Source organism: Erpetoichthys calabaricus, chromosome 7 (genome assembly GCF_900747795.2).
Source record: "Erpetoichthys calabaricus chromosome 7, fErpCal1.3, whole genome shotgun sequence".
Classification (NCBI taxonomy): Eukaryota; Metazoa; Chordata; class Cladistia; order Polypteriformes; family Polypteridae; genus Erpetoichthys; species Erpetoichthys calabaricus.
The window spans coordinates 39,491,161-39,517,952 of NC_041400.2; the positions used below are offsets into that span (position 1 = coordinate 39,491,161).

At 38.7% G+C, this 26,792-nt stretch overlaps 1 protein-coding gene across 1 annotated transcript in view; it reads left to right on the plus strand.

Moving 5' to 3' along the window:
* npr2 (natriuretic peptide receptor 2) overlaps window positions 1–26,792 on the plus strand; it is a 200,743-nt gene that overhangs the window by 68,859 nt on the left and 105,092 nt on the right. Inside the window, exons 5-7 of the mRNA XM_028804819.2 lie at window positions 8,628–8,722; window positions 9,411–9,546; window positions 17,343–17,427. Of these exons, the coding sequence (XP_028660652.1) occupies window positions 8,628–8,722; window positions 9,411–9,546; window positions 17,343–17,427 (316 nt within the window). The remainder of the gene's footprint in view (window positions 1–8,627; window positions 8,723–9,410; window positions 9,547–17,342; window positions 17,428–26,792) is intronic.

Here is a 26,792-nt window from a genome sequence, read left to right on the forward strand (position 1 = left end):
TCGAATGCCTCATACCCAAACTCTTGATGCCCGTTACCCCATTTTTTGATGCTGATTATGTCGTTTGATTACATTCAGTTTCGTCATGTTTAATGCATGGTCCTCAATCGAAATGCGAAACACTTTGAGCAGCCGCTAACCAGTAGGCAATACGTTTGCTTTGCTTTTAGTTATGACACGTAATCTATAGACATGAAAAAAAGTGCAATATGCTGTTGTATTGAGTTTTAAAATGACAATATAAATAGGTGCCATAGTGAAAAGTAATCAATCATTTGGTTGGTATGTTTAAAAAAGTAGCAGTAGAAGTACCCCAGAGAAAAATGACTAGTCTGATTCCAGGAGTGTAGGGGCTGAGTTATGAGGAAAGATTAAAAGAGCTGAGTCCTTTTAGTACAAGGAAATGGAGATTAAGAGGAGACATGATTGAAGTTGTAAGAAAAAATCCAGTGAGATGATAAAGAGTTAGGGCACCATAAGGCGAACTCCATATATTTGATAACAAAACATGACTAAAAACAAACAACAATTTGAAAACAGACATCTTTTCAGATGGGAGTCTAGACTTAAACTCCCTCTGGGTCTCCAACTCCAGCCCTGGAGAGCTACTATAGCTGCAAGTTTTCATTGTAACTCTTTTCTTAATTAGTGACCAGTTTTTGCTGCTAATTAACTATTTCCCTTTATTTTAATTTACTTTTCTTGAGACTCTGACCACTGAATTGATTCTTTTTTTCCTTAAATGTCACCTAAACATAAATTTGATGTGAAGTGAACCAACAGATGACCAACTAAGTTGGGGCCTCAAACTCCAACCTTTATTCAGTTTCTTAACTTGAAGCCAATTCTTGTTGCTAATTAAATCCATTATTTAATTCCATGGCGCTCATTCTGCCATGGCAGACATTTCCAAAACTGTTGATTTTCTTTTTTAAGAGCGCTGTCAAAATGTTTTGTGGACCTGAGCAGATCAACATTACTGAGGCCTTCACCTTTCTTTATTTTCAGTTATTGTGTGATGGACGCAGGTTTTTGTTTCTGTGTTGGTTCATTTTGTGTCTTAATATTGTTTGGTTGCTAATTAAGAAAAACAAAATAATTAAGGGGCCCGAGTCTTAAGATGTGCATCAATTAAAATTAAGGCAAAGAGTTAATTATCAGCAAAATCTGGTCACCAATTAAGAAAAGGATTAGAATGAAAACCTACAGCCACAGTAGCTCTCCAGGACTGGAGTTGGAGACCCCTGCTCTAGATGGTAGTGGACCCCTTAAGGGGAAGCCAGAGTGGAGGAGGCGGGCTGAGGGGTCCATAACCCAGAAGTCAATTTACCGGAGTTGCCAGCTATCAGATCTGTTAGGGAGAAAAGAGGAGACTCAGGGTGGAATTATTATTGCATGTGCCCACTTGTATGTTTAAATAGTGACTTTGATGGAGAAATGTTATAGCAAACAGACCACTTGTGTGACAAGTGTTTAAAATTGTGAAGGGAATTAATCCAGTGGATTGAGACTGTTACTTTAAAATGTGTTCATGAAGAATACAGGGACACAGTTGGAAACTTATTAAGTGTAAATTTTGGACAACCATTAGGAAGTTTGTCTTTATGCAGAGAACCATAGACACTTGGAATAAGCTACCAAGTAGCATGGTAGACAGTAGGACTGTAGGAACTGGACTTGATGTTATGTTGGAGGAATTAAGTGAATAGGACTGGCAAAATTTGTAGGGCTGAATGGCCTGTTGTTGTCTAAAATGTCTTTCTAATGTTCTAATTATGACATAATAAAACTGTGCCAAAGTTAACTGCCCCATGTGCATATGCATTGCCTTGCACTTTAGTTAATACGTTGCATTGCATTTAGTTTTGGCAAGAATCTTCCATACTGAACTGGATAAGTGAGTTAGAGGATGGATGGATGGATGGTTGGACAGATAGCCAGCTCTCCACTGGCTAAACTCCCCATTCAGTATTAGTAATCTGTGCAGCAGAATGTGACCTTGTGATCTTGGGGTCTAAAGGCTTCAGGCCAGTACTTATGCTTATTGAAAATGTCTAAGGCACTGTATACTTTTGTGCACATTTCCCAAACTGACTTGGTGGCTGTAGAGTTAAAAGATTCAGGTCACTTATTAAGATGTTGTAATCCCACAACTCTTAGTCACTGTTAAGAATTCCAAAAAGCAATGTTTGCTAAATGAAGCTGCATCACACATGTTCATAATATTAAAAATGAAGATAAGTGGTGGCTGCTTGGAGGCATCATGTCTGTTTTTTTTTATTTTGACAGACTGTCACTTTCTCTTTGAATCTGTTTCAATTCCAGCTTCTAAAGATTTGTCCAATCCTGCTGCACATCAGCTTGACAGATTCAAAATGAGCAAATTACCCAATCTGTTACAGACATGGAAGTCGGCCCCCTTAAACTTTTTTAGCTTACAGGAGAAAGTGGTGGGGGCTTCTTGGGATTAGAAAAGTGAATGGTCTTGGCATTGAATTGGGGGCATGTTTCCAGTATTCCAATCGCCAGAGCCTAAAACAAATGGATAAAGAATTTGGTCAGTCACCACATCATTCCTCAGAGACAGCGTTTCCTGCCGCTCGGTTTCCTGTCTTGCTTTCCAGCTTGTAATAAGTACCATGTTAAAGGTTGCTCAATTTTCATAGTCAATGTAAGGCATTGCAAATGCATTCTGAGCCGGACAATTTATGATAGCACAATTTCCTTCTCTGCATTTCCTAATGGCAGCTGGCATTGCTAATGGAGACGAAGAATTTGGAGTCTGAATGCATAAATATTTTAAACGGCTTGAGCGCTGGTTTTATTATGATGTTTCAGGCCTGTAGCCAAGTTCTTATCTGTAGATAAGCCAGTAGGGGTAGCCCCCCCCCAGTGACATCAGAGTGACCACCCCCATCAAGTCATTTCAAGAGCTGGAAGTCAAGTGGGACATTCTGTTATGAATGCAACTCAATTGATTTGTTTGGTTTCCTTATTAATACAGATATTACCATTTTTTTTACACAATAATCAATATTTATTTTATATAGTTTCTTTCATAATGTGCTTTATGTAAGTCAATGTTGATATATGCAAAGTTTTGAACACAGAGCGTTCAATCTTCATTTTATAAAGAGCCTTACATTGTGAGAAATATGGCAACGTGCTTTACAGAGTGTCTATCCTGTCTTATCCTCTCATTAAAATTGCTCTGCAAAGCTTTTAATCTTTGTTTTATGTCAGGCCATATACCATGTATTCTGTGTTATTATTAAGTGTCCCTTTCATCATTGTTTAATATAGCTCCTTTCAAATTCAGTAATTTTACAAAATGGTTTACAGAGCACTGAATATTTAACTTAGCGCCTTTCACTCACACTCATACAATGCTTTACAGAGCATGTCATCTTTATTTTATACACTGCCATTAATAGACGATGCAATCTACAGGTATCTGTGTTTATACAGTGACTTTCATAGAGAATGTTATAACAAACATCTTTAAAAAACAAAGTGCTTTTTACATAAATCAGTTTTACATTAAGAGAGTCTTTTTTTAATCAGTACTTTTCAGTGCAATCTGCTTTATAAAGTTCTTGTCTTTTTCTCCTTCTTCTTCCTCTTCATCTTTTTCCTGTTCTATGTGGAGTCAATGTGTCTGATCAGTCTTCTCCATACAGCTCGGTCCTGCACTCCCAATCCTGTCAAACCCTTTTCTATCAAATCTTCTTTTACTTTATCCATCCACCTCTGCTTCGGCCTTCCCAGCTTTCTCCTTCCAGGTACTTCCATTCCCATCACTCCTTTGCCCACATATTCATTTTCTCTCCTCATCACATGTCCATATCACTTCAGCCTGCATTCCTCTCCCATTTTTGTTGTACCTCTGATTGTCTCATGTCTTATTCTGCCCTCCTTTGTAATCTCCACAAATCCAGCTCAACATTCTCATTTCCGCCACATCTAACTTCTACTCCTGTGCTTCCTTTACTGCCCAAGTCTCAGCTCCATACATCACTGCTGGTCTTACCAATGTCTTATAAACCTTACCTTACTTCTCCGATCACTTGATACTCCTGATACCTTCTTCCAATTGTTCCGTCCACACTGAACCCTAGGGGTTATCTCTATATCTAGTTATCTATCTTGGGCTACCAGTGATCCTAGATATTTACTATACTCTTTTCAGTATCTCTCCCTGCAGCTACTGTAACCTCTGAATCCTGATCATCATTAAACCTCACAATATATTTCTTCTTACTATTTATCTTGAACCTTCTGTCTCACAAATCGTTTCTCCATTCTTCCAACTTCCTTTCCACTTCCCCTTTTCTGGTGCTACACAACACAATGTCATCAGCAAACAGCAAAAAGCATGCACCAGAGAGAGTCACCCCATGACTCAACATATCTATAACCAGATCAAAGAGGTAAGCAACTAAAGACAATCCCTGGTGCAGACCTACCCTAACTGGGATCTTCTCTGTTACCCCAACATTGCTTTTAACCCAGGAAAAAGATATGGAAAAGCATTCACCTAATCTAGATAAAACTGGAAAATGGCTGCTAAAACAAGGATGAGGATGACAAGCTTCAATTAGGTTGAATGACTTTGTAGGTTACAGAGGGGCACAATGTTAATGATTCATTGGTCTGCAATAGCCACTTATAGTGCCAGGTGGCAGATCACACTATTTTTACATATTGCTTCACAGAACTCCACATATCTTAAGCATTAATTTTGTTTGATGAAAGACTCAAAAGTTACATAAAGACACAAAAGGTATCCATCCATCCATCCATTATCCAACCTGCTATATCCTAACACAGGGTCACGGGGGTCTGCTGGAGCCAATCTCAGCCAACACAGGGCACAAGGGAGGAACAAATCCCAGGCAGGGTGCCAGCCCACTGCAGGTGTGGCTATTAAATAACAGATTGATGATGTAACTTAATTATAATGAAAACGTACAATTCAAGTCTGTTTCTCTTTGATATACACCCATCCTGTATCTACGCACCACTGCATTCTGGTCTTCCATAGCACTGGTGTAAATTATCTTCCATCAGCTGTCTCAAAAGCTCCATTTTTTTCTTCTTCACCTCAGTAACTGGATCAAAATGGGTTCCCTGGAGTGCAGACGTGAAGATAGTGTTTTCCAGAGCAATAATCATATTGGGTTTGTACTGGTAGATCCAAGTCTCATCACAACTTTTTTAAAAGTTTGGTTTCACTTTATTTTGCTCCAAAATATCAGCAAGGACCAGAAGCCTTGGGAAAACTTTGGCACTAACTTTCGTCATGTTGTGCAAAATTTGGCCAACAATTACTTTATTGATTCAGACTATTTGTGCAATTAATTCTGATGCTGAGTTGTCAATCATTTTGAATGCTTTCATAGACTTTTTGCATATTATCATCTTCAACGTCATCTCAACCTCCACAATATCTTTTGTGTCACTTGAACAAACCTACATGTGACATGCATTCTTCCCCACAAACCTCGGCTATCATTTGTCAGCTGTTTTTATCAATTTCACTAAACATTTCAAATTAATACATTGCTGACCTGATCATTTTTCCAACACACATTTTTCTGATGTGAACTTGACAGCGAGCTAATAGCGTGACATGATTGAAACTTGTCTATACTTGTCCAAGGTCGGTGTCCCTCACTCAGTTCTGGCCTGTGCAATATGGTTTGATTCACAGAAGCCTAGTCTTGTTATTGAGTAGCCACATCTCATAGATACCAGCTGTGCCATGTGAGTGACAGACATAGCTTGATTGACAAACTTTCTTGGGTTACATGACATGTCTTTGCACAGCTGTTTTAGTGTTTTAACTTCTGTCTATAACTTTAATAGGCAAAAAGTACTGTACCAGATAGGAAGAACACAACACCCAAGAGGCCTTGAAGTTATTATTTAAAATCTAAGCTGCAAAAACACATTCAGCCCAGTAAATTCCCCACGTAACTGAGCATTTTTTTGACCTCAGTAATTTGTATTGCATTAATACCATGGAAATGATAACATCTATATTGCATTAAGGAGACTTTAAAGTTGTAGGACTTCACAAACATCTGTCTCCCGGTAATCTTGATACCATTTATAATTCTGTGGAGCACATTAGCAATTTATTAAAAATAAAAATCCAATATATCACATTGACATGAGTATACAGACCCTTTACTCAGTACTTAATTGAAGCACTTGTGGCAGCGAATCCAACCTGGAGGTTTCTTGGGTTTGACGTGACATGCTTCACACACAAGGATTTGGGGATTTTCTGCTATTCTTCTCAGTAGATCGTCTCTGGCTCTGTCAGGTTAGATGGAGACCATCGGTGGACAGCTATTTTCAGGGCTCTCCCGAGATGTTTAATTGGTTTCAGGTCCAGGCTCCGTCTTTGGTCGCTCAAGAATATTCACAGAGTTGTCCCTAAGCCACTCCTGTGTTGTCTTTCCTTTGTCCTTAGGGTCATTGTCCTGTTAGAAGGTGAAGCCAGTCTGATGCCCAGAGTGCTCTGTAATAGGTTTTCATTAAGGATATCTCTGTACTTTGCTCCGCTCAGCTTTCCCTGAATCCTGACTAGTCTCCCTGACATTACTCGATTTTTGCTGATGTGGGGTCACTGAAAGTAACCCCAAAGCAAGAGGCTGCCATTGTTGGAATAGCATTGCACAGGTGATGAGTGGTGATTGATATCATCCAGATGTAATGCTTAGAACTGGGGCCAAACTGTTCAATCTTTGGTTTCGTCAGTTCAGAGCCTCTTGTTTCTCCTACTCTGAGAAACCTTGAGTTGCGTATTTGCAGACTCCGCGTGGACTGCAAGTGTAATCTGGCCACTCTGTCATAAAGCAAAGATAGATGGAGTGTTGGAGTGGTGGTTGTGCTTTTGGAAGTTTTAACCATCTCCACACAGGTTCTTTAAAGCTCAGCCAGAGTGACCACCTGATTCCTGGCTGGGTGGCCAGTTCTGGAAAGAGATGTGGTTGCTCCAAGCTTCTTCCGTTTAAGAATTATGGAGGCCACTGTGCTCTTAGAAACCTTCTGTACTGCAGAACATTTTTTTTCAAATCTACTCCAATCAGATTCTTTGGAGCTCAGTAAGTATGACCATTGGGTTCTTGGTCACCTTTCTCACCAATGCCCTTCTCAGCTTGGCCAGGCAGCCAGCTCTAGGGAGAGTCATGGTTGTTCCAAGCATATTTCATTTAAGAATTAGGAAGCTAACTGTGCTCTTTTTCACCTTCAGTGCTGTAGAAATACTTTGTATCCTTCCCCAGATCTGTGCCTTGAGACAATCCTGTTTCTAAGCCTTTTCAAGCACTTCCTTCAACATCATGGTCCCACATTGCCAGCTGTGGGACCTTCCATAGACATGTGTGTATCCCTTCCTAATCATGTCCAGTAAATTGAATTGACTACAGGTGGACTCCAAAAAAAGGTGCTGAAACATCTTAGTGATGATCAATGAAATAAGATGGACTTAAGCCACATTTTAAGCGTAATAGCAAAATGTCTGAATACGTGTGTCAGTGTGAAATTTCAGGAGGTATTTTTTATAATAAATTTACAAAACAAATCCTAAAATCCTGTATTTTGCTTTGTCATTTTGGTATATTAAGCATTGGGATCTGAATATTTTCTGAAGGCACTGCATAATAATAGAAATAAATGAAGAATGATGGACATGATACAGAATAAATAATAGATGCAAAAAAGCATTTAACTCGTTAACTGTTTAAAGCCCATTGGTATATAAAAGATCATGTGAATATGGAGCATCGGGAGACAAAGCTTTAGGGGAAATAACTGTTGATCTGCATTAAATAGATAAAATAACTTCTGGGGGGTGGCCCCGTGGCTGTTAGCTGTACAGTTTACAATGTTGTGCATAATGAAGAGCCTCCAAGGCAAACATTGATGAATGGGCTGATGTTGGGTAATGGTTCAGCACTGGTGTATTTCACTAGTGGTGCAATTTCTAATATTCCATTGAAGGTATTGTTTTAAAGTTAATTAAATAAGTTGGTTATAAATAAAACTGTTGCCTAGTGCCACCCTCAGTGCCACCCTGAGAAGTAAAATGAATTGTGAATAAATTTGATATAGCCATCTAATGAAACCTGAATGCACTTTAAAGCACACTATTAAGAGGTTAAGAAGAGCCCCCCCACAGGGGGTTTCAGTATTCATAACCCCCTGTGAGACTGGCTGCCTCTTTAAGATGAAAACATCCTAGAATGCCCAGGACCAAATCCCGATGATGACCTATTCTTCTTTACACTCTCTGCTTAGGCATTGTGATTCCCATCTCCCTACCCCATCACTTAAAACTACTTAGAGGGTCTTTGTCTTTTTTTTTTTTTGCTTTCTATTTTTGACTCTAATCCATCAAGTGGCAGACCACCCTGTATATCTGGCATGACACACAAACATTTCAGCTTCACACCTCCAGCTGTAAGTGACCTGAAGGCACCAAACAACCTTGCTGTTAGTGTTTGAGGCTCACACGTGGAGTTACTGGTGAGGCTGCCAAGTTCTGACTACATCTGTCACTTTGTGTTTTTCCATTGCAGTTCATAAAGATGATTTGTCTTTTTATCCTTCTGCAGGCGTCACAGGCCTTGTGAGCACAGACAAGAATAACGACAGAGATACAGATTTTAGTCTCTGGGCCATGACAGATCCTAAAACAGGAATGTATGGGGTGAGGTTTTTATTTTGCTTTTTTAAAAAATTTGGGCTGCTGTCTGTCTGTTTAGAGACAAGGAGCTTCTTTTTGCTAATACTATCTACATCTGACTGAAACTTTTCTGTTTATTGCACTAAAAAATATCAATGCAGTGTATGCATTGGCATCATAACTAGGAAGGGTTGCCGCCTGGAGCCTACAGCAGCTGGCATTGGCTCAGTGTGACCCTGAACAGGATTAACAGTCTAATAAATCTGTCTGCATGTTAAGTGAACTGACATTGTTAAATGGTCTCACAGTGCATGAATGTGTGTGTGTTCATGTTGTGATGGACTGGCACCCTGTCCCGGTGTTATTCTCTGCCTTGTGCCCACTGATTCCTGGAATAGGGGGCTTCTGCCTCCAACCCTGCCCTGGAAAGGCAGGTTAAGTAAATCAATGGATGGATGAATCAGTCCATCATCACAAATCTGTCTTTCTGTCTATAGTATACTGCCATATGTATCTGTCTTTATAGTGCCTTTCATGTATATCAAAAATGGTGCCTTTATTTTCCATCTGTAAGATTAAATTATATTGAGTTTTGTTTTTGTTATGTTTTTTATAGTGCCTTTCATGTATATTAAAAATATTGCCTTTACTTTCTATCTATAAGATTACACTATATTGACTTTTGCTTTTAATTATGCTTTTTTGTTTACAGAAAGTGGCATATTACAATGGAACAAACAAGCAGATTATCTGGTCAGAGACAGAGAAAATCCAGTGGCCAAAAGGCTCACCGCCCCTGGATAACCCACCTTGCGTCTTTGATACGGATGATCCCTCCTGTAAAGAAGGTGCTTCACATTCCCATCTCAGTTCAACACTTGATGACATTTACAAATAGCTAGACCATATATGATGAGTACAAAAAGCAGAGGCATGTTTAATACATTGCAGCTTCATAATCAAGATCAGGGGTTCTCAAACTCAATCCTGAAGATCCCATATGGCTGCAGACTTTGGTTCATGCCAATATTAGAAAAACAGTGACCTGATCTATAATACTGAGCTCTGTGTGTATGGCACCACATGGCTAATTATGCATGCAAATTATATGTGCCCTGCTCTCCTAAAACAAGTATTAAAGGAGCCCTCCCTTCCCTTCATAGACCTTCTCTGGTTGGATGGTGCTCATTATAATGCCTCATTCCCTGTTTGGTCACCTTTCACGGAACAAAAGCATATTCCAGCATAGCAGACATAGTGGAGTTGCTTTCCAGGGTGTTTGTTGTATTGCTTCTGTATGCATCTAAATTATGTTTTGTACAGTTTAAATACATGCACAAAAATAAAATAAAGTTACTGGAGGCTACAGTTTAAGAGTGGAGACATTACCATCCCTTCAAAGATTTTTCTGTCGATACGCACATTCCCAGAGTAGGTGAATGTCTACATCATATGCGTTTTTGGTTATTTTAATGTGGATGCTTCTATGAATGATATGAAAATGGTAGTGCAGACGGAGACCGTTTGCATTTAAAAATTGTGGGTTTGTGTTTTAGTGTACTCTGTAATGGACTGACTCCCCTTCCAGGGTTGCTTACTGCCTCATGGCCAGTGTGGACTCTGACCATTTAAGATCCTATAATGAAGAAAGTGGGTTCAGAATATGAATGGATGGGGTATTACAGATGAAGTCTGACTCAGGTTTCCACATCAGCAGCATTTATCACTTTATCTTAGTAAAATTGCTCATGCTCCCAGAATGGACAAAGACAGTCAACTCCTGTCAGACATTTTTGGTTGAACTACAGTGTGGACTTGTATTGATCCACTCAAGAAAACTGATTTTAGTTTGTTTTTTTTAAATGTATTCTATTACCAATCATGCTATGTGTTTAGAATATTTGTCCTGCTGGAACCTCCTTCACGATCAAGGCCCCTTTCAGTCTGCACTTTGTTACAACTGAATTAGTGAAATCTTTTCAATTTATAGTTCACATGGAAGGATATGAAAAATTTTATTTCTACTTTGACATTTAAATATCATATTTATATTCTACTGTATCCCAATGTCATTAATATATTAAAAAGTCTGAGGGAGTCTGCTGACGTTGGATGGAGGGTTGTACATGTTCAACTCTACCTATCATAATAAATGTATGAATAGGAACATATGAAGAGCTGGACGTACATCTTTACCTAAAGCTGACCAATGCTTCAAGAAGACCTCTGGGCTGATATTTGACCTTCTATGTGATCCAGAACCTTCATCTGTGTGCACTTTTAAAAAGCAGCCTTAGTGTGTTAATAAATTACCAAGGGAGTACTGACTTCGGAAGCTAAGGGGGCAGCTTACCTTTCTAAACCACTTATTCACTTCAGGGTCACAAGAACCAGGCACCTGTCATGGCAGGACAAACCGTAAAGTAAGGATAAATGTTGAACAGGGTGTCAGTGCAATGCAAGTCACACTCGTGCACACTCACACTGACCCACACTAATTAACTACAGTATACATGTATGAAGCCCACACAGTCACAAGTAGAATGGCAGCCTTCACAAGGGCAGCTCCTGGCACTGACAGCACTAATTGCTTGACTTTAGAGATTCATCATTGGTATTGAATGATTCAGCAGAAGATGGTCGCAGTAATGTTTTTATGTAATTGAATCATTAAAAACCTTGATGTGTGTGAGGAGCCAGGTCTTCAATTCGCAACAGAGGTTTTGAACATGTGTTGAAAATCATTATAGGCTTCTTTGGAGCTTTTATCAGTTCACACTAAATATTTTTGGCATCTGGTTTTGGCATCAGCATAGCTGGTGTAAATATTTGCTTAAAACCTATATTTGTAGTGCTTAAAACAACAACAATAATAATAATTATAATCATCCAACTGGAGTAACATAGAAGACACAGACACCACAAAAGAAAACTAAACAGTATAACAACAGGCTAGAGACCTTTAGTCTCCAAAGTTGGTTTAAATTAGAACTTACATTAAAGCTTGTAAAATATTATTGTCTATTGATCACTTCCATCTATGATTTGATTGATAACAATCCTCATGGTTGCTTCTGACTCACTAAAACGTTCACTTCTAAAAACATGTGTTCCTCCAGTCATCCCAAGATCAAGGTTCCAGCCCTAGTAACTCCTGAGTAGCAGTAGGTTGCCACCCCACATGTGCTTGATGTTTAGCAGATGCCAGGGCTGTCAATCTTCTTCTTCATATCACATAACTAGTTCCTGCATTTTGTTTGACACTCAGCAGATGTTGCCATTTGTCTTTTTCTTTCTGCCATGTCACCTTTTTGAGCAGTTTCCCTGTAAGAAAGATGCAAACACCAATAACATTGTTAAGGTTACCACTGGCCACATTTTTCGCTGCACCAGTGTGTATTATATCATAAGGCTTTGATTACGACCAAGAGCATGGTTCTTGCCCAAATGGTTCATGAATAATTGCATAACAGACAGACATAACTTTGCATTTTACATTTTATATATATATTTACATATATACATTCATATATATATAATTATATATACAGGGTGAGTCAAAATTATGTTAACATTTGAATGTTAACCATTTATTCACAAAACATAATTCATATGTGCAAGATGATTTACAGGAATGTCTCAACCTGCTCACCATCATGTTCAACACACAAAAACTAATGAGCAACAGTACCATTTAAAGCCCAGACACACGTTTTGTGGGGAATAGATGATACCACAGTCCGTATTCTGTCCCTCAGGTCATTGATATCACGAACTTTCCTGCTATACACGCACTCCATCACCGTACCCCATACCCAGAAATCACAGGGTGTCAAATCAGGGGAGTGTGGAGGCCATGGCATTGGTCCAGCACGACCTATTCATCAAGCTGGAAAGGTGTGGTCGAGATAAAAATAATCCCTTAGTGTTAACATAATTTTGACTCACCCTATATACAGTATATATATATATATTTTATGACCAAGGAACAGATTGAGATTGACAAAAAGAATGTTGGGCCACCAGCCAGGCTTTCCCATTTTACAGGGATACCAAAAATCAACAAAAATAAATAAATAAAAAAGTATAGGCCTAGGCACAAAAAAGGATGTCTTGATTCAGCTTTGCATTGCATTTAACAAAAGAGTCATCAGCAGAAGCTCTGTCTACGCTGATGTCTCAGGTCCAAATGAACACCATATTTCAGGGGAAGCCTGTTTTTATGGTGTCCAAGGTGGAAGGGGCGGGGCAAACTCTGGGCAGTGTGGACAGAGCTAGGCATCATCATTGGTATTCTTGTCAGAACTGCAGTGGAAAGAGAAGATACAGTTAGCCTCAGTGCTCCCTCTCTCTTGGTATCTCTTACATGGTCAGAGCTAGGAAAGTGGTCCCCAGGCACACATGCATGACTATACATATAGATATATAGATAATTGGTGTCTCTTCTGATTGGGCAGATGGCAATAACTGCATTGACTTCATTTGTTTGCATGGGCAAAGTAAACAGGAATCATGTGTCAGTGTTTCATGATGGTTACCATATTGTAATTCAATATTACTATATTGTAAAATTATGATTTTGTAGTCAATGTCCTGCTATACCCACTGGACAAGAGCACAGCCACCTTTATACGTAGCTTGTAGCAATTTAAGGCTCAAATGCATCCAGTATGGACTGCCAACTCAATTCTAGTCTTGTGACTTTGCTTTACAATGACATTTCAATGCATTTCTATAGCACATTTTCATACAAGGTGCGTAACTCAAAGTGCTCTACAATAAATTAAACAAAAAAATGCAAGAAAGGTTGGTCTCGTCCGTTAAAGGAGATGGATGTCTGAAGCGGAGCTCCGTTAGCAGCGGCTTTATTTTCCCATGTATTTATTATCATTTAGAGGTATCCTGTATTTACCCGACCCAAGGAACTTCCACTACAATATATAAACATGAGTAACAAGAAGAGAAGTCAGAAAGAACCGGAAAAGAAACTTAAAGCTGCATCAAAGTCTGGACAGACGTCCGGCCCGAGTACGAGGTATGGCCTCTCGGAGACTGACCTGGAACAGGCAGATGAATGCGCAGACTTCCTAGGACCTCGGTCCACTGCATCATCTCCTGTCGAGAGTGAAAATGGGAGCCAGGGTGCAAGTGATACAGGTCTCGATGGATCGCCGATATCTGAGGATCATTCAAGACTAGAAAAGGCTCTGCAGTATGTGCTGTCATCTACTCATCGCGAGCCCGCAGCATCTGCTGTAACAGGAGGTGCTATTCCACTCACGGAGCATGAAAGCCGAAGCGAACTGTCCGAACTGAAAGAGATGATCGCTACACTGGCCACTGCCACAGCTACGGTCTTAAGTGAGCGTCTATTTAAACGTTTTGATGTGACCTTTAAAGGCATAGTGGAGAAATTAGAGGAACACATTGAAGAAAATAGATCCAAACTGAAAAAACTTGCCGATCAGTTGAATGACGTTACAGATCAGCTGGAAGACGTTAAGCAGGCATTCACGGCTTGAGCTGAAACAGCGGAACAATTGGCATCTAACGCCTATGAAAAAGCTACAGCTGCGAATTCCGAATGCAAAAACACGGAGACAGACTTGCGGCCATGGAAGATGGGTGCAGAAGGAATAATATAAGAATTGAAGGTATACCTGGGAAACAAGAAAGTTCAAACCCAGTGAAATTTGCAGTAGAATATTGCTCTCTAAAATAATTGGAGATGACTTTAAATTAGATACCGAGATAGCAGCAGATCAAACACCTTTAAACCAGGGTCTTTTATTGTTCGCTTCGAGCGATTACGATGTAAGCTTGATGTGATGGCACTTCTCAGACGCAAGCAAGAGATTATATTTGAAAATAATCTCATTTGTATTTTCCCCGACTTCTCACCTTTAACAGCTGCAAAACACACAGCCTACTTCGACATTAAAAAGCTGCTACGGAAAGCCGATATCAAATACAGCCTCTTGTATCCCGCCAAAGTGAAAGTGGAAGTTCAAGACAAATATTATGTATTTTCAAGCAAGGAGGAAGCTGAAAAGGAATTAAAGAAGCTGTTCCCAACACTCTTTTGAAAGTTAATAAGGAGCCGTATTTTGTCATGGCGTGGCAAGGACTTATCATCTGCTGTCTGATCCACTTTTAAGAGACGGGTATTATAATTATACATCCTTTTCTTTAGTTGGACACTATATGTTTATGTTTTAATTACAGCTATAGATGTGAGTGTGTGGAAGTGTGGAAGTAATTAAAGTAGGTTTTTTTTACTACCCTAAAGTAGACTGTTTAACATCATATCCTTGGTTAATTGCTATTTCTACTATTGCATTAGGATCTACTATGTTTATCCTAAACCACTTTTTAAAATCATTCCCAGGGTTCATTATTTTATTATCTTAATATCTTAAAATTGCTGAAGGTTATATTTTAAGCTTAAAGACTGTTAATGATTATATTTTGGGCAGATAGTATTTAGACTTTAGCTGCAATAGATATCTCTACTTTGTTTTAATTCTCAAACGTCGTTGTGGGGGTGGGGGCTTGTTTTGTTTTGGACGTGCTCTGTCTCTTTGTATGTCGGAGGACTGGGACATTGCAAAGTGGGATCTAGACTCATGCAAGGAGGCAAAATGGGGGGGTGGGGGGATAAGGGGGGGGGAGAGAAGGAGAGCAGGCTATATCTAATCTATTCTTCTAATCCTTATAATTATAAATTAAAACTGCCTCACTACCAGTTAACACTATAAAATGACATTAAAAACTCAGAATCAATGTCTCTATGATGGGACAGTTAACTTTGTGAGCTGGAATGTTAAAGGCCTGAATCACGAATTAAAGAGAAAGAAACTATGCTCTCACCTAACAGGCTTAAACGCTAAAATAGTATTTTTACAGGAGACCCACTTACTAAGCAAGGATCAGTTCAGACTACAAAAAGACTGGTCTGGCCAAATGTTCCATTCTAGCTTTATAAAGAAAACTAGAGGGGTGGGAATTCTCATACACAGAACAGTCCCATTTGTAGCATCAGATGTAGTATTGGACCCTGAAGGGAGATATGTGATGGTCATGGGCAACTTATTTAACAATAAAATGATTTTGATAAATGTTTATGCACCCAATGTCGATGATAAGGAATTCATACAAAATCTATTTGCATCCATTCCCAATGTGAACACTCATAAAATTATAATGGCTGGGGACTTTAATTGTGTTTTAAATCCACTCTTAGAAAAGACTCCCATCACAGGGGGGACGACATCTAACACTGCAAAGATAATTACACAGTTTTTAACTGACCACAACTTATTAGACCCCACTAGGAGGTTTCTTAACCCAAACTCAAGAACATATTCGTTCTACTCACCAGTGCATCATAGCTACTCAAGAATTGATTATTTTTTTATAAATAATAATTTCTTGACTATGATTAAATCCTGCAAATACGACACAATTGTTATCTCTGACCATGCCCCTCTAGTCTTGGAGCTAAAATCATTAAGCCCCTCACACTCACCTCGTAGATGGTGTCTTAACCCTCTTCTATTAGCAGACGAGAACTGCACAGAATTTATATCCAAATAAATCAGCTTCTTCCTAGAGACAAACACACCCTCAGAGGTTTCTACAGGAACACTCTGGGAAACTCTAAAGGCTTTCTTAAGAGGACAGATTATTTCATATCTTTCCCACAGAAATAAATTAGAAACCAAGAAAGTGTCAGAGCTAAGAAGCAACATTACTAGAATAGATGAAGAACAACCCAGGCGTCCAAGTGAGGCTCTTCATAGGAAAAGGCAGGCTCTGCATACAGAACTCAACATCTTGACAAGTAAAGAAACTGAACAACTTATTTATAAGTCAAGACATCATTACTATGAACATGGAGAGAAAGCTAATAAGCTTTTAGCTCAACAAATCCACAAGCAAGAAGTTCGCAATGCAATCACCAACACGAATGGAGAAGAAATGATTGACCATAAAAATATAATGCACACATTACTATAAAATCTTATATTCTTCTGAGTTCAAAGAAAGACAAAAAATGCAAGAAAAAAAGAAAAACAACAAATTATAAATAAATAAGTATATGAAGGAATAAATGAAATAGCATTCGTCAATGCCCCCTGCAATGTTTCTGGTCCTTTGGCTGTAATCTCATATCTTGATGCTAAATGTGGCTGGGCCCACTTTGAAGTTTTACCTCTGTTGTGGTATGGTGGTAATGTGCTAAAACAAACCTTAGTGCTTGACACGAGACAATCTGTGAAAAGACCCCCAAAAATGAACAAACTGATAACAAAGGGGGCTGATTACACCCCCACAGATTACAAAAACACAAAGAGTGATGGGATGAAGTCCTACTGCCCGATGATACATAAGACCCATCAGGCAGTCTAGCGTTTATTATGGAAATCAAATTGAATTAAAAAGATGACTCCATACTTCTAAGACTAATAGGATTGCACAAATTGAATTAGATCGTGTAATGCAAAAGTCTCATTTTCATTGGCATGTTTTGAATACTAGGAAGTGTTTATGATTTGCATGAATTTCATCTGAGAAAACATTCATTTCACTCTCTTGTGTCTCAAGTGATTAATGCTAAAAGCCTCTTGTCATTTCCTTCCAGATCATCTGTCACTCTTTGGAATTGTAGCTTTGGGAACTGGACTTGCCTTTACCATTTTTGGGATTTCTAGTTTCCTCATTTACAGGTATGGAACCTTTTATGGACTATAAGTTCTACTATTAGTTTGTCCAAGAAATGTTTTATTAACTGTTTCAGGGCTTTTTTTTTTCATTTTCTCCCAGGTCTGAATATTTTTCCCAAAAACTCAGTTTTCTAAAAAGCATACACTATATGCATTTAACATTAAACATTAGCTTTCTAAGATCGGCTGTCACACTGCTTACATACTTACTACATTCCTGTTTGTCTAACCATTTATATATCTGGAAAAGAAACAGCTACCTGCCTTTCGTTTTTTTTTTTTTATTAATTTTTATTGTAATCATTCCATACAAATAGATCAATTTATAACCAAACAAATTAAAGACAAATCAGACCCCACCCCAGAGAAGAAGAGCTTAGCTAAAGGAGAACTTGCTTAGGGCTTTTTAATAAGACAACAATAAGCAAAGGAAAGGGAGAAATAAATATATATGTAATTAAGAGATGGAGAAGGGAATTAAATGCGGTAATAGTTATTTCTCTTATTCTAAAATAATATTGATTAGATCCTGCCAGGTTTTGAAAAAATTTTGTACAGATCCTCTAACTGAGAATTTGATTTTTTCCAATTTCAAATGATATAAAACATCGCCTTTCGTTTTTAAATTTCCAGATCACTTGCATCACAATCGGAGTCTGTTTCAGCAATAATATGCAAAAAGCAATTAATAATGTCCACAGAGTATTTTGCTTTGCTCTTTTGCCCGACGTCAATGCCATTCTAGACGTTGTTTACGCTCCTCACACACACAGAGATTCGATGTCAGGTAAATGAGTCTAACAGTCCTCCTAGCAAAGAGGGTCTACCCGTAACGTGATGGTGAGTTTTGTCGACGTCTACAGCTGATTATTACCCTCTGCCCCTGGATGTCAACTAAAGTCAACATCCAACCTCAACCTCTGCTGTCAACAAAAGTCAACATCAGCCCCAAAAGGGTTTTAAGCATGAAACTCATGTTACAGTTTTATGGTTACCAATTACAACACTATCAAAAAGGCCAAATAGAATGGTAAATACTATAAAAGAAGTAGTGTACCAAGCAAATCTGGATGTAGGTAAATGCAGTGGACATATGTTACTTAATTAACATAAAATATTTGCTGTTTTGTATAAATATGGTGTGTCAGAGCAGTCAGCTCTGCTACCTCACGGCACCCAACTCCCAGGTTTAAATCCAGACTCGGTTGTCTTTCTGTAGAGTTTGAATGCTATTTCTGTATTTGCTGCTCCTTCGCAGTTCAAAGATATTTGTATTAGTGACCCCGAATGTGTTTCCATGTGAGTGAGTGTGTCCTGCAATGGACTGGCCACCTGCCTCGTGTTCAGTTCTGCTGGGATAGGCTCTGGCCCCCGAATTAGATGAAGTGGGCTTGTTAATGGATAACATTTAAATTCTTTTAGCTTTTGTGAAACACATAATTGTAAATTGTTTTGAATTCTGATTATTTACTTTGTAAAGCCTCTATATCAATGGTATAGTAAGATGAAACTTAATTGATATGGGCACCTTTATTTCAAATAAATTAAGTTCTCAATTCAGTTTACTTTTGTATAGCGCTCTTCACTGAGTGAAGCAGGGTGACAGGTTCACAGGTAGGTCCAAATACAAACTTAAACAATAAAGACACAGATTTGTTTAAGCAGGCAGGAAACAAAGTGGTTTGAAACTGATTTACATAAATGGGCCAGCTAGCCAGCCATCTTCCTAACCTGCTAATCTAGGGTTGGGTCATGGAGAAGCAGGAGCCTCTCCTGGCAATCACAGGGCATAAGGCAGGAACAATCCCTAGACATGGTGCCTAGCAATTTCTGTCCATTAAATAATTGTTGAACTATGGCCAAGTGACAATGGAGGAGATGAACACAACACCCTAGTCAGCAGAATCCATGGAGTAAATAAACCTCTGGGGTGGTCAATTATAATGGAGAAAGTCAAAAGACAGAATCAGACACAGTCACAGTCCTTGAGACCTCAGTCATTTGACTGTTCACCCACCACTGGGGATTGCACAATGGGGACTGTGGGGGGCCTTCAAATCCGATGACAGATTCTTTATATTGTTCTTTTAAGAAAATCTTCATCAATGTGTTAATACCTCAACTCTCTCTATCTTCTGCCTAATACAGATTGTCGCTAAATGAAATATTGTAGTATGTAATGCAGGTTTTCATTAGTTACAGTATTGTAAATGCATTTAAAGGAATCCTCAACCCATAAATTATATATACTTAACCTCATGTAGTTTGTAGTGATTTCTGAGTAAAAATGTTAATCCCATGTTTTTGTAGACAATGATAGAACGGGAGCCCATAGTGACCAACACTGGACAGCAGCAAACAATATCAAGAATGTCCAGTTAGTCATGTTGCATAATCCACATGTCAAGCCATCCAGTCGTTTGATCACACCCTTCAAAATGCATGCATTGTTTGCTGCAAGTAGTCCACAAAGAGGAAGCCCCTTCTCACAGGGTCACACTTTTGAATTGAAGACCTGCCTCACCCTCTCATTCATTGGTCGAGATTCCTGTCTTCAATTGAAAAGACATGTGAAGGGGCTTCCTGATTGTGAGCTACTTTCATTTTCTGGAAGTATTTACAACATTTACCAATATTTTAGCAATTAATGGATGCACTTGCATTGTGAGCTTACAACTGGGTGACTTGATTTGTGGATTAAGTGACATGAGTAATGGGAGATTTTTCATGGACGTTTTTGATATCGTTTGCTGTTGTCCAGCATTGCTCACCATAGGCTCCTGTTCTATCAGAAATTTTGTTATCTCCATTATCCATGAAAAGAGATTAAAATTTTTTTCTCCGCCATCACTCCTAACTAAGTGGAGTAAGTAGCATATTAAAGTATCATTTTTGGATGGTGTATTCCTTTATATAACACTTCTCTTATATATAACATTTCTCTTGTTGCGGCTACTTAGATTTTTTCCAGCACTACCTACACATTTGGAGTGCTCTGCCGGAATACTCATACAGTCCATTGAAGTAAATGTGAAGTACTGTTTCAGTTGTTCTCTTTTATTGAATCATAATTCTACACTCAGCCCTTATCAAATGCCTCACAAATCCCACCTTGTACTGTAATCCATATTTGTGTTATGGTGTTTAGTAAGATGTCACCAAATGGATTACATGTTTGAGATAGTTGGACTCTAGCTGGACCATCAGTTCAGTCCTCACCACTGTGGTCCAAAGTGAAGCTTTCAAACTTTTCACATTTGAAATACTGAGTCATCTTTTTCTATAATGTATTTTGCCTTTTATAGCACATATTTGAATGTTGCAAAATTTTTGCTGTCTCAGTGCATGACCATTATGCTGCCATTGACATAATACATTAAAAGAACTGCACTCCATTTCTAAAGTGCTTTCAGACAGCATTCACTATGACAAATTATATAAAACAATGAGTGACTAACTGGCAGATAATACGAATGTTCTCATATTATTTCAGTTTGAATTCAGCCTGTTAGGCAATAGAATGCAGCAAAAGTCCATACTGAGGTCACTCAATGTTCAAGTAATGTTACAGGAGTACAAAAAAAATGAAAATTTAGAATGTAACTATGAAAGGGTGTCTAGCATGTATATTAGACTGCGTATTTTTAAGAGTTTTTTTTCTGCAAATATTTGCTATGTTACAGCCAGAGTTTTTCCCAGGCTTGCATTTATTTTCTGTTTTATGTTATGTTTGAATTATTATTTTTCATGTTTTCAGATGAATTCTCTTAGTTTTTTATTCTTTATTAATGGTGTACTGTTTATTTAATTATGCAGCCATTTCATGTGGTTTGTGGGTGGAACCCCGGGAGGTGGTGCCACCCCGACATTACACATGCTGGGTTCTCCTTTTGGCTTTATATTCTCTGTCACAAATGAGACCCAGCAGTGGTGCATTGATTTTTGGTTGGAAATTTGTGAGTATTACCTTTGTTGTGTATTTTCTCATCTTTTCTTCAATTTCTGATTTCGGATTATGTATTTGGACTTCTAAAGGCACATCCTCTTGCCTCCCTTTAAGCTGATCTCACGCTATGTGACTTCTTGTCTATACTAACTCAGCAGAGACAGTTAAAAAAAAAAAAAAAAGATTATGATTGGAATATGTGTATGTTCAAGGGAACTCCAAGGTCAATACCAGAAATCAAAACTGATCTTTCACCAAAACTACAGGGCAATCAAAAAAAATCAGAATCAAAGTTCAAGGCAAGAATTTGTTAAGTGGGACTAAATTAAAGTTGAGTTCTTATGGGAAAATGATAGGAGATTTATCCATCAAGTTATCAACTACTAAAGTATTAATACTGTATGTGTTTGATCTTTATACTGTTTCCCAAATGACATCACAAATGTGCGCCTCATAGAGAACTCTGGGAATGGTATCCAGGTCAACAAGTAAAACAACAAGTAAAGCAAAATTAATACAAAATTGAACATTTCATATAGGCAAAATACTTCAAACTCAGAGTCCTTGGTATTCAAAAACCCACATTTGAAATATATATTGATAATAATCTAATAAAGGTACACAAAATTTATACAAACCATATCGTAGTTGTTGAGTATGTCATACTTGACATTTGATTAGTTTACATGACTGAAAAGCACTAGACATGTCCACTGAACGCTGAACTTCCAGCACAATCCCACTCACTACTTTTTCTCACAGCCAATAGCATGCTAACTGAAGGAACAGGTGCTGTATGAAGGGTTAACAGGTACAACGAGTTTAGCCACAATGTTAGTGTTTTTACTCTTTTTTTCATTCTGTTGCGGTACGTAAAACACAAGATATTAGACAGACAAAGCTCTGTACTGTTCGTGAAGTCGAAAACACTCATGTTCCTTATTCCTCGTCACTACATTATATGCATTGTCCTTCCAGAAGAGCACTCATTGGTTGTCAGCTCTTGTGCACACAGAACCCGATCCCAATAACTAAAAACAAAACCAAGCATATTTGATTTTGTCAGGGACAGTTACAGACTGGTTTGATGGAGTCCGACTAAGCGACTGGCTTTCACGGGAGTGCACAGTGACTGACTCCAACTTGCTAAGATTATGTAAATGAAGGTTACAACCAATAACAATAAAATGTATTTCTATAGTACATTTCCTTATAAAGGATGTAACTTATACTGTTTTACAAGATGACAAAGAAAACATAACAAGAACAAAATTAGAAAAAGATAAAGGGTGAGAAAGAGAGAGTGAGGCTATGACTGAAAATCACTGGAAATATTGTCTAATTTGACATGGCCTTCAGATCTTATGTCATTTTTGTGTTTCTTTTTCTATTATTTAATAAATATGTACATTTGTAACAATTCTTTGCTTGGATTGTTTTTACAACTCAGGGTTTAATGTTTTCTCTGCCTCGTGAGGCCTTTTTTAGTTGTTTTTTGAAATTTCAAAGAAAGCTCCCACTTCTTAGGCCTGTGTAGGCCGCTGCCTGTAGGTAGCTGTCTGCGGACTTTCCCCCTTGGGTTAATCCTTTACTGCTCGGATCAGTGAAGCTCCTTCCTGGTTCACGGTTTTTTTTGGAGGTCTCAGATCCTTTCATCATGTTTCTGAGTCCTCTTTACAACAATATTAACCGTAGCTTTCATTAATACATGAAGTTGACTCAATTGTTTATTGGTAAATTCACATTAAAACCTGCAAGTATGAAACAAGTTAATTTAGAATTTTTTGTAATGTTTGAGGCTGTTTTAGTTGTATATTCATTAGTCTCTGCTGACAGAGACAGAAAAAATATAATCGTCACAAAAAATAACCAATTTATTGCAGCTGAACACAACCAGATGCTACTGTATGGATAAAATACACAAAGTTCACATGTTCTCCTCATATCCCTTCTCCTTTTTTTCCATTTCTCCTTGTATTCTCGTTTCTTCCCATACCCTATAGACATGCATGTTAGGATGAATCTCCTGACTGTCACTCAGTTCTGTCTGGATAGGCTCCGTTTCCCCTGACTCTGTTATAAGTGGCTTTGTAAATTCAATGAATGAATACATGCATTAATGAAGGATCTGCATAACCTGCTCTGATTTTACAGGTAGAACAATATGGAAAGTGTGAGTGCTTAGCCAAGATATAACCTTATAATTGATGAGTCCTGGAAAGGGTAAAGAAACACCATTTTACCAATTCTTAAACTTGACTATCAAGTATCATCTTCCCTTCTTTTAGATCTCTACATTTTAGTACATATGTGACTCCTCAGACATTCCTAAATGCAAATACCTCCACGGCTTTTGAGGTTTTTAGAAAAATGTAGTGAGCCCCCAGCTTCCAATCTGCTTAGAGGCCCCTGCCTCTCGGTGGAATAAATAGCTGCTCCTTTATTAGCACTTGCATAAACATACCGGTCATAGCAGAATACCGCACCATGAAGAGAACAAGTATATTGATAGTACGGTACTTGGCAGCTTCAAGGCAAGCTGCCTGTACTATGGAGCTGAGGTGCTAGTGCAGACTGTAAAATCTACATTATAAGTTTTTATGCAGAACTCATGAAAGATTTCCATAGGCAGACAGTAATGCGCTGAAAATCTAACCAAGGAGGTCATCTATTGTTCAGAGGGTTCTTATCATTGCCTCCTTCCTGGCTGCAAAATAACTAGATGTAAGGGTGCATTGTCTCTTCTTTTGAGCCACTATCCTTTCACGATATGCTTGTGAGAATAAAGCTTTTCCATGCAGACTTGCTTCTTCAGGATATTACTCGATAAGCCGTGTCTTTGCTTTATTTTATCTTTGTCTCCATAAATTTGCCATCTCTTTCCCCACAACATAATAGTCATTGCTGTAAAGCAGCATTTGTTCTTGTCAAGTTATTCTCCTATTCCTGCTCTAATTTTACATCCCCTTCTATTCAAAAGGCATTCAACTGCTAAATACAGTGTTACATGTTTGCGTATTTTGCAGTTTTTTGGGTTGTTTCTTTTTTATTTCATGTACCATCTCAAATTTCAAAAATTCCTTTATGTAATGCTTTATATTACAGGGCTTAAAAGAAAAATAAACTATTATGAAGGGGAACAGTATTTCAAGACATATGGCAATAATTTATAACCAGAGCACGTATGTTTTTCATGTGATCATCAGCCTGTCAAACAGCATTTCAGCAGTTTTCTTCAAGATGTCCCCACAAGTGTAATTTGTTTGACAAACATTTAGAAATCTCCATATATCTAGGGGCACAATAAGACACAGCTTATGGGGTATGGTACCAAGCAGATTACCATTGTTAAATAGCATAAAACAATACAACCTAGCATGACCCTCTCTAAACTGCTCAGTCCAATTAAAGATTTTAGGGGATGTGGCCGGGTGCAGGAACACAGGATGGACAACCAGAAGAAAGCTGGGACACCAACCCTGTCGTCCTGTTTACTTAAGGGAGTTCAACTCAAACAGAGTCCTGAAAATCAAACAAAAATAACAGACTGTGTTCTGGCAGCTTCTTTTAACACAAGGGTCAATCGTTTGGGTGCTCTGTCCAGCAGTCTCGGGAAAAAGACAACTCATTCTCATGGTGGCATGTCCTGGAAGGGGAGCTTTCATTGGGAGGTTTCTCAGAGCTACGGGGAGAGAAGGAGAAGAGAACATCAGCAATAGTACCCCTTCTCGCCCCAGTGAGATATCTCAAACCTCATTGAAGTCCATGAGAAGGTCCTCCGACATAAATGTGTGGCAGGGGCTACTGGTAATAGTGGCAGCATTGGATCCCAGGCAAGGCAAAAATTAATGAACAAGGTGCCAATCCATTGCACTGTCCGCTGACAAATGTACTCAAAGTTTGTCTGTTAAGGGCTAGAAAACACATTTAATATAAATGCAATGTGAGGAGGCCAGATATAACATAATATGGCATAAAGTCAAATTCTCAAACCCACCCAATCCAACCCTGGAATGTTAAGACTAAAAATCTCTGTTGACATTACTGAGGGAAAGGTGGGAAACAGTTTTGGGCATGGCACCAGATTATTGTAGTACCCACCTGCACAAACTCAGCCACTTCAGAATCACCAGTTAACATAACACACACATCTTTGAAAACAGAAATAGCCAAAGGAAAACCTACAGAGACAAACTGAGGAAGCGTCAACTCTACACAGACCATCATCAGGCTGGGATTTGAACCCAGACTCTGAATGTCACTGTTTCAAAACTACATCATCTTTATATATAATGCACTACTGTAGCTGTTCGTTTGTCTGTCCAGGATTTTAAATCACCTGTAGCTCGCAAACCATATGAACTATTGACCTGGAAATTGGTACACATATACTACGTGACGTCTACTATCTGCTTTCGGGGTGATGATTGACCTCCAAGGTTATTCCTCTTTTTATTTTTATTTTATTTTATTGGAGAATCAACTCTCTGCAGTTGTGCCGTTCTCATTCCCTGCCGTCATTTCCCCTACCTCTTCATATCTTAAATCACTCTTGAGGCAGATTGAAGACTTAAGTGCCAGCTTAAGTGAAAAATTAAAGACAACATACTAAGTAATTGCAATACAAACACTGACTTAATCAGTTATAATGCGAAAAGATGCCGACGAAAGAAGAGAAGAAGCAGGCCACTAGTGTGGAGAAAAGAAGAGCTGCTCAGAAAGCAGCAAGGGCATCAAACTCTGAGCAAACGAATGCTAAACGTACAGAGGAAGAGGATGAATGCTGTGAATGCTCAAGTCAAGTGTATTCACTGCTCGTTATCGTGTAGTGCGCCGTTACTGGTCTCTATATATTTAAAATCCAACATGTGCCTGTCTGTCTGTTTGTCTGTCCGCTTTTCACAAGAGATCTACTTAACGGTTTTAGGCAACGGCGTAGCAATGTTCACAGGGGCCCGGGTGCAATCATCATTGAATGGGCCCCCAAACCTGCGCGCTTCGTGTGCTCGCAAAAAAAAAAAAAAAGAGGCCTGATGGGCCCTCCCGAGGCCCGGGGCCCGGGTGCATTGCACCCCTTGCCCCATTGTAGCTACGCCACAGGTTTTAGGTCAGGTTTTTTCTATAATTTGCTTGAACATTCCAGTTGAAGTATTATAGTTTGGTTGTGGCACCGATTTATTCAACTGAATCGAAGAGACAGGCTGGAGGCCGAGGGGAGGAGGAGTCGGTACCTCAGGAGTAGGGAGCCAGGCAGGGCCATCCTCACTCATGCACCAGCCCCCATTCGAGTCACTCTACCTCTTGCCACGTGTTGGAACGTACCTTGCCTCCACTTAGCTAGCGATACCTGTTTGTTCAGCAGACATTATCATCTAGAGATTGTTAAAGAGTAACATTTGACATTTTTGAGAGAGAGATAACA